Genomic DNA, 12,547 nt, shown 5'->3' with positions numbered 1-12,547 from the left:
TTTTCTCTGTACTGCTTACTCTATTGAAGGAATGGCTGTGGGTAATATTCAGTATTCAACTCAACAGGGCCTATCCTCATGATCTCTAGCGTGGATACAGTGGAGTCCTTCACTGTCACAGTAAAACCTTAAGTTGGCACACTGGTTTGAGTAGAGAAGTTAATGAGTAATGACCACTGACGCAGACAGAGTATCAAATGCAATTAATAGGTTTAATAAACAGGAGTTGTTAAGTAGACAATGATTCCTCAGCAGATTATGGGATGGGTATGCTGTAGTCTGGAGTTCCACAAGTTGTTCTGAGTGTGGTTAACCCACATGGACTTTTCTATACGAGTTTTTATTTATAAACATAATATACAAACAGACACTAATTTTGCCACATCCATCCTGAACTATTAAAACAAAGTTGGAAGGAACAATAGAAGAACGAAGTCTGGTTTAATGCAGATAATCAAACAGCTATGCTCCATTAAAACATCTCATGAGTCAAATGCACTCCGTTTGTTTGTTTGTTTGTTTGTTTGTTTGTTTTGAGACAGAGTTTCACTCGTGTCACCCAGGCTGGAGTGCAATGGCGCGATCTCGGCTCACTACAACCAACACCTCCCAGGTTAAAGCAATTCTCCTGCCTCAGCCTCCCCAGTAGCTGGGATTACAGGTGCACACCACCATGTCTGGCTTTTTTTTTTTTTTTTTGTATTTTTAGTAGAAACGGGATTTCATCATGCTAGCCAGGCTGGTATCGAACTCCTGACCTCAGGTGATCTGCCTGCCTCAGCCTCCCGAAGTGCTGGGATTACAGGCACAGTTCTTAAGTATTTAATTGCTTCAGACTGTGGGAAAGGAAAAGTTATTGTCACAGGAAAAGGAGCCTACCTACCGACCCTGCTACATATTCAGTTAGTGAGGCTGTGGTGTTCACTGGGGACATGCTCTGTCACTCAGTAGCATTTTGTGAGAGATACCATGAGGGTCTTATTTACTCAGAAGTCAAAACATTGGAGTCTCCAGAAAATATTTAAAAATCATACAAAATTTTCAGCATGTCTTAAGTAACAACCCAGTGGCATATCCGCTTGTGCTATAAGTTTTATCTACAATAATATAATTAGCTCATAATTTGTGTTAAGGTAGAAGTGCTAAAATTACTACCTTAAATAAAAAATTCAACTTAATCAAACATATGTTGAGCATTTGCAGAAGGGAAATGGAGATATTAAAGTAACTAGGCAAAGTTTCTACCCCAAGAGCTGTATATCAGTGTCTCTTATCAAGATGACAGAACCAAATAATTTCCATGACATAAACTGTTTAAACAGAAGCATTGGCCAGGTGTCATGGCTCACACCTATAATCACAATGCTTTGGGAGGCCAAGGCAGGAGGATCACTTGAGGCCAGGAGTTAGAGACCAGCATGGGCAACAGAATGAGACCTCATCTGTATAAAAATTTTTAAAAATTAGCTGGGTGTGGTGGTGCACACCTGTGTTCCTAGCTACTCAGGAGGCTGAGGTGGGAGGATTTCTTCAGCCCAGGAGTTCAAAGCTGCAGTGAGCTATGATTGCACTACTGCACTCCAGCCTGGGCAATATAGTGAGACCTTGTCTCTCAAAAGAAAAAAAAAAAAAATCAAAAAACCCAGAAGCATGATATTTAAGTTGCAAGGCCTTGGGACTCCAATAGCCGAAGAATGGACTAGAATATCCAGAAATTCCAGGTGAAATAAAACATTGATCATCTTCTTCTATCTCTGGGCCAAAAGTAAGAAAATCGCATGGCACCACCCTCTACTACTGCTCTCGTGATAAGGAAGCAGGCCTAACACATATTGAGCAATTGCCAAGCTCCAGGCATTGTGGTAAACTATTGGCTTTATGACATCCACATCTAACTTTTACAAGTCTCTACAATAGAGGTCAATTTAATTATCTCCAATTTATAGTTGAACAATGAATCTCAAACAGATCTTGAAGAATGTGGGAATTAGCAGTGGTAATAAAAGCAATTTTATTTTGCTCCATTTTAGCCTGTGTCATAGAGTGCATGTACTGTTCCTATGCTGTGATTCATAAGTGCTCAGATGCCAACTGTCATGAGTATGGGAGCCACCCTTCCTGCTTAGTGCTGGCAAAGTTCTCCCAAATGGACTCTGCGGAGTCCATTTTGCTCTCTTTTGGCTTAAAATAGTTAAAAAGACACATAGTAGAAGTAATCAGTAGGAATGATTAAATATTTGTAAATGAGGCATTTTGAAGGATAGATGAGAGATTTGAGGTTTCTTAACATAGGAATGAGAGGGCTACTGAGAAACGAATAGTCTTCTAGAACAGTGCTTCTCAGATTTAATATGTCTAGGGACTTTGTCAGATGCAGATTCTGATTTCGGTAGGACAGAGATGGCTCCTGAAATTGTGCTCCCAGGTGATACCGCTCCTTGAACCACACTTTAAGAAGCCAGCCACTAGTATGCATAGGGATGGATATTCTTTGAATGGGTAAGGGAGCTTCTGTCAGTTTCCTCTGACCACAGCCTAGGCAATGACTGAACACTAGTAGCAACTGTCTGAGTCACTAGGAATTGCTATTAAACATATCTTTCTGGGAAGATTTTTGTTATAGAATATATAGTGGTTTTATGAAAGCATGTGTCACTTTTTTTTTTTTTTTTTTTTTTTTGAGACGGAGTCTCGCTCTGTCGCCCAGGCCGGACTGCAGTGGCGCGATCTCGGCTCACTGCAAGCTCCGCCTTACGGGTTCACGCCATTCTCCTGCCTTAGCCTCCTGAGCAGCTGAGACTACAGGCGCCTGCCACCACGCCTGGCTAATTTTTTGTATTTTTAGTAGAGACGGGGTTTCACCGTGTTAGCCAGGATGGACTCCATCTCCTGACCTCGTGATCCGCCCACCTCGGCCTCCCAAAGTGCTGGGATTACAGGCGTGAGCCACCACGCCCGGCCGCATGTGTCACTTTTTAATGTCGTGTCACACTCTAAAGCATAACTTAATGGCACCCATAAGAATGAGAAAAAAAACAGCCATCAGATAAGGTGTTCCATTATGTGGAAAATCACAAATGAGGAAGTTCACCAGTTACTTTGGTCAGGTGTATGCACGAATCATAGATAAATATTTCTTGCTAGTTCTCCCTTTTTTCTTCAAGTTGGAGAAGTGGTGGTTAAAACAGACAGACGGGTACACATTTTTTTGTTGTTGTTGGTTGTAAAGAAAATGTGACAGCTTTAGATTCCTGCTTTTTTAGCGTAGTTACAGAACTCCAGGTTATCATACGAGGATCAGCATCCTTAGATTCACAATTTATTTCCCTAAGTTGAATTTTCAGCATTTTTATATAGTCCATTTTACATGGTTTCTCTCTCCTTAAAAGCAAATCCTGTTTGCGGATTTAGTATGACTGCCCTGTCTGAGGAGGTTTCTGTTTTTGCAAAAAAATCTTTTTGAGCTTTTTTACCTTCTGTGAAATGATTAAAACTGGCTTTTGTAAATATGGGTAGAAAGATTATGAAGAATAGAAGAACTAATGTAGAGATGGAATTTACATTTTATTTTTCTGAATGACTTTCTTTGTTCTATTAGTACACATGTAATTTTCAGATATTTTAAATGCTTTCAGGTATTTTAAATGCTATATATATTATCTCGTCAGTCTAATTGTTTACTGTTATTATCCTGAGTGGTTTTAGAAAATATTTCTTTGTTTTGTGGGTAGAATTTCTCCCTCTACTGATTTTTTTTTTCTGTAACTTTACAGTTATGACAGACATAAATCTGCTACTAATTATACTTGGTATATTTTAAAAAGAGCCATTGTGTATTTCTATAAATAAACTTGCACAATGGTGGGCCTATCAGAGGTACTGAAAAATACTCTTCTTAACTATTTTAATATAAGGTATCTATTTTTAAGCACACAGGATTTCTCACAATGTTAAACAAAATGCCATTTCTTTAAAAGCAGAGACTGCTCTCACATGGTCACAATCCTTTGTTTTATTGTTGTTGCTATTCTTAATAGCAACTTAATGTTGTGACAGAATATTTCCATGTGCTCCCTAATTTTGAGAATTAATTGGCAAGATTAAAAAAAACCCATATTCATTACAGTAACTGGTCCTATAGTCATTATACTGGTATCTGGCTCTTCAACCGGTAAAATTCCACCTTCGTCCTGCAACAGGGTTCCTCCCATTGGTTTTACACATTTCAATTGAGTATATTTAAAATATTACTTCATTATACTTTGCATTTAAAAGGAACTAAACACATAGTTCTTATGTGAATTTACTTCTGTAGAGCCTGTTGATTTAGGATTAGAAACAGTCCAGTTTGCCAAGGTTCAGAAATCAAACCAAGTTAGGACACTATACCAGATTTGTGGCATTTTAGTGCAAAAGATACATTTTCATTAAAAAGTACAATGTGGATGAACCGATAAATAGGTCAATAAAATAATTATTTGAGGTGTTTCGTCTGGTTTACTCTTGATGTTATACAGTCTGTAGGTTTGAACAAAGGTATAATAACATATATCTACCACTATAATATCAAACAGAGTGGTTTACTACCCTAAAAACCCTGTTCTCCACCTGTTCATCCCTTCCTCCCATCAGCTCCTGGTAACCACTGATCTTTCAACTGTCTCCATAGTTTTGCCTTTTCCAGATGTCATATAGTTAGAATCATACAGTATGTAGCCTTTTCAGGTTGGCTTCTTTCACTTAGTAATATGCATTTACGTTTCCTCCATATCTTTTCATGGCTTGATAGCCCTTTGTTAGAGTTGAATATTATTCCATTATCTGAATATACCACAGTTTATTTGTTCATTCAACTACTAAAGGACACTAGGTTGCTTCCAAGTTTTGGCAATTAATAAAGCTGCTATAAGCATCCACACACAGATTTTTGTGCAAGCATGTTTTCAGTTCTTGGAGTAAATGCCAAGGAACTAAATGTTGGATTGTATTGCATGTTTACTTTTGAAAGAAATTGCCAAATTGTCTTCCAAAGTGGCTGTGCCATTTTGCATTCACACCAGCAATGAATTAGAGTTCTTCTTTCTTGACATATTCATCAGTATTTGGTGTCTTCAGCATTTAAATTTTAGCCATTCTAATGTGTGTAGTAGAATCTCATTGTTTTAATTTGAAATTTCCTATAACATCTGATATTTATCATATTTTCATTTTCGTTTGTTGTTTGAGACAGAGTCTCACTGTGTTGCCCAGACTGAGCACCCACTATAGTTTAAGGAGAGAAAACTGCTAGGAAATATTACAAGAAGTAACCCAAGGCTCCCTCTCTAGAGTTCAAGGCAGAGTAAGAGGTCTTGGCTTGAGATAAGTATTTTAAATTTGAGTGTGTTTGTGTGTATGTGTATGTGTGTGTGTGTATGTGTGTGTGTGTATGTGTGTGTGTCATACAAAAGATTGAGAGAGACAAATTGAGAGAATTAATTTTTATCCTCAGGAGTGAATAAAATCATGTAGGGAAAGAGTGTTCATAGAAAAGCAAAGAGGACCAGGTATATCTCTGGAGTTTTCCAGCATGTTTATGGGTCTAGTCAAGGAAGAGGAGCCAGCCAAAGACATGAAGAAGAAGCTGCCAGTGAATGTGAGATAGGAGACCAGCCTGGAGAAGGAGATGTTTCAAGGAAAGCATGGCTGTGCTAGTTGCTGCTGAGGAAGGGATCAAGGAAAATGAGACAGAGATTTAGCCTTAGCAAGCCGTTGCTCATTGGCAACCTCCATAAGATCTGTTTGACTGGAGTGATCAGATGAAAGCCTGATTGGAATGAGTTGTAGAGCAAATAGGAGGTCAAGAAAGTGGAGACAATGCAAGGCATATAATAACTCTTCTGAGGACTTTCCATTGGAAAGAGAAACAAGGTGGTAGCTGGAGAAAAAAGAAGTATTATTTTTAGATGGGTAATAACTGAGATATGTTTATATCTCAGAGTGATTCTGTTTCTGCACTTGATATCAGTGACCATTTTAAGTCTCTTAAAATACTTTCATCCTTAATTTCTGTTACACAACACTTAATTGCTTCTCTTCCTACCTGTGCTGGTTTATTCTGTCCTTTTGCTCAGTCACCTCCTCTCCAAGAGATGACTACCATGTATAGTTGTGCAGGTTGTAAATTGTAGGAACATAAGGGGCATAGTTTACACCAACTACCTTGTAAATTGTGTCCCCAGAGTCATACCGTGCACACTTAGTCTAACTCTATGAGCTGACCCTTATTACCAGCCCCAGAACACAATTTTTATTTGAAGCACATGGAAACAAAATCTATGTTGGTGTTGTGGGCCTACAGTAAGTAGTGGAAGCATGGTTAACCAATCCTGAAGCTACACCACAATAGCAATAATACTATACCTACAGAAGAAAAATGAATCAGATGCAGTAGAAAATGTTGGATTCCTAAAAAATGTCCACCCCCAACTAAAATCATTGTCAAAAATAATAAAACAACAAGAGCTTTTCTCCCTCCATTTAGGCTTCATTTTCAAAGCAACAAACTGAAGTATAGGTAGTAAATTTCTACATTGAGAGTCAGTTTGCAAGTTGGAGAGAAAGCACTGCAAATCACTAATCCACCCTGCCTGTTCAAAACATAAGAAGCACCAGTTAAAATCTACCTATATTAGGGAAAAAAAGAAAAAAAAAACTGTTCAATTAACAACTTGACTAAATGAAACAATTGAAAAAAATAGAATGTTCCTTACACATTACAACATGGATGAATCTCAAAACAGTTATCCTGAGTGAAAAGTCAGACAACAATATAATTTATACTATATGATTACATTATATAAATTTTAGAAAATGCAAAGTATAGTAACACAAAGCAGATCAGTGGTTGCCTGTGGGGAGGAGAGGGGCAGCAGAAAGGGATTACCAAGGGGCACAAGGAAACTTTTAGGGTGATGGACATGTTCATTATCTTGACTGGTCATGGTTTCATTGGTATATAGATATGTCAAAACTTATCAAACTGTATACTTTCAATACATGCAGTTTTATTGTATGTCAATTAGATCTCCATGAAGCTGTAAAAAAAAAAATGAAAAAAGGAAACTTGGTTTCTGAATGTCTGAAATTGATTTGTGTAGGCTTTCATCTAATACTAAAAAGTGAGGGGCCAGTGCTGTGGCTCAGGCCTGTAATCCCAGCACTTTGGGAGGCCAAGGCAGGTGTATTGCTTGAGCTCAGGAGTTCAAGATCAGCTAGGCAACATGGTGAAATCCTATCTCTACCAAACATACAAAAATTAGCCGGGCGTAGTGGCAAATGCCTGCAGTCCCAGCTACTCAGGAGACTGAGATGGGAGGATTGCTTGAGCCAAGTAGGTCAAGGCTTCAGTAAGCCATGGTCCTGCCACTGCACTCCAGCCTGGGCAATAGAGCTAGACTCTGTCTCAAAAGAGAGAGAAGGGGGCAGAAAGGAAGGGAGGGAAGGTATGGGGCGGGGGGAAGAGAGAGAGAGAGAGAGAAAGAGAGAGAGAGAAAGTGAGGCCGGGCCTGGTGGCTCATGCCTGTAATCCCAGCACTTTGGGAGGCCAAGGCAGGTGGATCATGAGGTCAGGAAATCGAGACCATCCTGGCCAACATGGTGAAACCCCATCTCTACTAAAAATACAAAAATTAGCTGGGCATGGTGGCGCATACCTGTAGTTCCAGCTACTTGGGAGGCTGAGGCAGGAGAATCCCTTGAACCCAGGAGGCAGAAGTTGCAGTGAACAGAGATCAGGCCACTGCACTCCAGTCTGTTGATAGAGCGAGACTCTGTCTCAAAAAAAAAAAAAAAAAGAAAGAAAGAAAAAGAAAGAAAAGAAAGTGAAAGCAATGCAAGGGTAAACATTTTGCAGAATAGCAGTGAAAATGTGATTAGAATGTTACAAGATTCATAAAACCAACTGCCATTTAAAAACTGCAAGCAATTTCTTTCACATTCCAGTTGCATTTACGAATCTACCTTTAAGGAAAGTATGTATGTTGTCTTTGCTTATTACCAGAACCCACAAAGCAGTATATTTCTTTTGCCTCTATGACACCTTGAACTAGCTAGGGTTCCAAAGTTCATCACCTCTGCATATGTAACAAAAATTCATTTCAAATTCATCTTTGACAACTCTTATGAACAATGTCTTTGTAGTTCTTGCGGCTGTGTGAACTAGTTTATCTCTGATTAAGGTTCATGCTGCATTTCCTGCTATATATGAACATTGTCCTGAAACCACTGCCTTTGTCTCATAAACATTTAAGGAATGGGTAAAGCAGGGACTAACAAGAACCAGAAGCAGCAACTCCTGGTTATACTTTTTTATTCCCTTTATCTTCCACTCCTAGTATACCTATGTAGCCTGTGGAAACATCATAAATTCTTGTTGACTGACACTGACAAACTTAATTAACTTACACATTTTACTTAACAACAACAATGACAAGAGAAGCAACATATTAACAATACTTTGAAATCATTGAGTGGACACACTAGGTGTGATCTACCATCCTCAGGGATTTAAACTGCCCTTGTGCAAACATACTTTATAAATTGAAACCTGGCAGGCACCCAGGGAGTGGTTATGGTCTGCATTTATTGCTGAACTTTGGCCCAACACCCTCAAATGATTGGTGGCATTCTGGGAATAGTTAGCTGGGTGGAGATGAGCATGTCTCAGCAGAATAATTTGGTATTATTAGCATTACATTTGATATTAAATATAGTATAATAATCAGGGATCACTGTTACTTGACTCAGAGAAGTCACAAACTTAAAAAGCATTAAAACAAGTTAATCCAAATTAGTTAAAAACAAATACAAGAATGACTCCGGTTCAATTTGATTGCTGATTAGATAATTAACAATTATGAGAAATAAGCTTGATAATAATAGTTACTACAGTAAAATAGGTTTTTATTGTTGTTGTTTTGTGTCTTTTTGGAGAGCTGAGCTAGGCTGGAGTTGGGGGAGAAGAGATGCTATAGGTATATGCTATAATACTGCTTTTTCTCTCCAGACCGTGAATTTAATCAGTTACTGTTGTGCATATGTGGAAAATTACAAAATAAAACATTCTGTAATTGATTGAATTTCATAGTTGACTACATAATTATGAAAGGAAATAAAATAGGACCACAAATGTTTATTTCTGTCTTCCTAAGTCATAGGACAAAAAGATCTAGGCATCTACAATAGATCAAATAAAAAGAAGTTAACTTTTAATTTTCTTACACTTTTGGAGGCATTGTTCAAGACAGATTGGTGACAGGAAATTGCATACTAATTTGTAGTGAAGACTAATAATCTCCAAGACTCTCTGAAGATTCAAATTCCTTCAGCCATTAGGAAGCTTTAAAAATGTAGAATATATACTTTTTAAAATCCAGACTTAAAAATGGAAACTTAGGTGGTAATTTACTGACTTTAAAGATGATTTTCTTTGTGTTTTAGATACCATTTACTTTCCTTGACTTTCCAGAAGGCCTGGGGAGGCAGAAAAACACATATAACTCTTGGCTGTATCTCTGTGTAACTTAGCTAGTACAAATTCTGGATGGCATGGGTCATGGAGCAAATAAACTACACTTAGGCTACTGAGTTTCACAAAGCTATCTGGTTTTATGTTACTGTGTTATTCAGATTCATCTTAAATTGAAATTATCACAAAATATTCATTTGCATTTTCATTATTGGGTATAGTCTACTTATTTTTTCATCAAAGCATTTAAATGTTGTATTTGTTTGTTTCAGGACTCATGCCCGTTGCACAGCAGCCGGTTTATTGTGCTTCAAAGCATGGCATAGTTGGATTCACACGCTCAGCAGCGGTGAGGCTACAACAACCGTCATATCTCATTTTCTCTTTGTACACATTTATAAAACATGAATTCTGTAGAGAGGAATCACTTGAGAAATCACTTGGATGAAAGGTGGAAAAATGACATACCTCCATCTCAATTATAAAAAGTTATCAGATCACATAAAGAACCAAATAAATAATAGATCATTTTTAAATGAAGTGGATTCTAAATACAGATGTGTTATTTTAAAAAAATGTATTAAGGATAAGTAATGGGGAGATAGTACTTATTTCCAAAAATGACCCCAAATGGAAATATTATTAACTTCAGCTTTTCTGAAATGCAAGATGCAATAGGCCCCAGCCATTATTTGTCACCAGAGATACGATGAAAATGAGTGAGAACATGGAGCTGGAAGGAGGGGTGGGGCCAGGCATTTACTTGATAGAGTGGTCAAGGATAATGTCTCCATGGAGGCCTAGGGTGAAAGGTGCACAGACCTTAGAAAAATACTTTAGACCTAATTGATCACATGCATTGACAGCATGAGGTGAGAATGCCTGCCTTTTTATAACTCACAAAAGAGCGGCTTGAAAGGGGCCTGGCAAGCAAAGGGAATGTAGTTTGAGGTATGACTCAAGACACCAGCACAGGAGCTAGACCAAAAGCAGCTATGGGCCACTGTTGTGAGCTTGGATTTTATTTCAAGGGCAACCATCCATGGGGCTTTTACACACAGGAGTGATAAGATCAGATTTCCTTTTTAAGAAGACCATTCTGTCTGCTTTTGCAAATTGTGTTACAAAAGACAAGTGTAAAAGCGGAAAGAACAGTTGTAGGGGGTCTCTGGGTGGTTCATCTAGGAGAGACAAAGAGAGCAGCTAGAGAGATGAAGAGAAAAATATTAGTAATCAAAGAATTAGTAGGAGACAGAGAAAAGAGATGCACAAATGTTAACTGTTCAGTCAAAATGGAAGATAAGTAGTTCTCACACTCTTAAATTGATTGGAAATTATTGCTTAATTTGCAAAGACATAATCTTCAGACAGACTTCTTATAAACACATAAAGCTCTCTTACAAAGCAAAGTAAACCTGAAAGACCAGAAATTTTATATTTAAAATTACAAGACTGGAAACTTCTACAGTCAATTCTCAGTATGCATGGTAGTTACATTCCATGAAGTCACTTACAAACACTACATTAGTGACTACTGAACCATTGCTTTTAGGGGAAATAGAGGGTTAAGTTCCTGAAAGCCTCTGGTCACAAAACTCCAATCAACCAGTCAATACATAACCTTATTTTATGTGTATTCCTGTTTAAAGAACCTTATTTATCATATGTTGTATGAACATTGAACTCATTACTAAAGCACTTATTACTCATGCCTGATCAAAATTTATCTAACACAAATATTTTCTGTACAGGACATCAGTCTTCTTACACTAAAGAACACTACACAGCACTTCTGCAGTGGGTTTGGCAGCCATTTTAAACAGCAGAATCACCAATAAAAAAGCACAAAATTAGAAAAACATGGCACGACAGAGTATAGTCTTACTTGACCTCAGCAGGAACATGCACATCGGTGACTCAAATATCTCACTGCCCTGTGCATGTCCACAAATAACTACAAATGCTCCACAAGTATTGATTTCCAGGGTTACAAGTAAATTTTAGCAAGCAAATTTAACAAATTTGTTTATATGTAATCCATGAATAATGAGAATTGACTAATTTTTAATAATTGCAAATAAAATCAGTAGTTTGTAAATTAAGCCAAATAATGTTAGTCTGAAAATACTTAAATTGTCTTCCAGATAGGACAGATTATTAAGAGTGTCTTTAGAATCAAAGTTCTAAACATTTTCACTAAAAGTCTTTTTAATTAAGTATTATTTGTTATACAACCACCATATTTGAAATAACACTTGGGATATCAATTCTAAGTCTCAGCTGCTTAGCTTCAGGCTCCTGCAGAGTTCAGTAGATAAGAGAAGCTTACATAATTGTTTCCAGGAGTTGTCCAGTAATACTGATTTTTAAAAAAATTAATTAGGTGAGACTTTCAGGAATTAATACAATACTTTATGTATGTGTTATTTTACTATCTATTTACCAGTCATTGTTACATAGCTGGGAGGATATCTAATTAGTATTTTTTACATCAGAAAATTGTAAGATGCTTTAATGATCAGTTTGTCCTGTGCTATATGTTTATGAAACTGCTGAAACCTACAACCTTCTAATTGGCAGTTGGCTGCTAATCTTATGAACAGTGGTGTGAGACTGAATGCCATTTGTCCAGGCTTTGTTAACACAGCCATCCTTGAATCAATTGAAAAAGAAGAAAACATGGGACAATATATAGAATATAAGGATCATATCAAGGATATGATTAAATACTATGGAATTTTGGAGTAAGTAAAACTATATCTATTTTCTTTTAAATGATGAAGCAAAGTATTATTTAGACAAGCTATAAAAAGGGAAGAAATAAGCTTATACAGTTGAGAAATGAACACAAGCTTCAAACTTTTGGTTTGGCAAACTCTCTGGGAGAAAATATATTTTTCTGGGTTTATAAATAGAATGTAAGTTTATACATTATGAATGTTACTTTGAAATATGTAAAATGCTTCATTACTACCTTCAGTCATAAAGTTGATATTTAGTCACCTTTGAAGGCAATGATACCTTCTCTGCCTAAATTCC

General features: G+C 37.2%; 1 protein-coding gene across 1 annotated transcript in view; it reads left to right on the top strand.

The window, feature by feature from the left end:
• HPGD (15-hydroxyprostaglandin dehydrogenase) overlaps positions 1–12,547 on the top strand; it is a 34,770-nt gene that overhangs the window by 19,545 nt on the left and 2,678 nt on the right. The window contains exons 5-6 of the mRNA XM_055112013.3: positions 9,781–9,857; positions 12,089–12,252. Of these exons, the coding sequence (XP_054967988.1) occupies positions 9,781–9,857; positions 12,089–12,252 (241 nt within the window). The remainder of the gene's footprint in view (positions 1–9,780; positions 9,858–12,088; positions 12,253–12,547) is intronic.

Source organism: Pan paniscus, chromosome 3 (assembly GCF_029289425.2).
Source record: "Pan paniscus chromosome 3, NHGRI_mPanPan1-v2.0_pri, whole genome shotgun sequence".
NCBI classification, from domain to species: Eukaryota; Metazoa; Chordata; class Mammalia; order Primates; family Hominidae; genus Pan; species Pan paniscus.
Note: the sequence above shows the minus strand (reverse complement) of the source record. Positions and strands in the feature narration are given on the sequence as shown.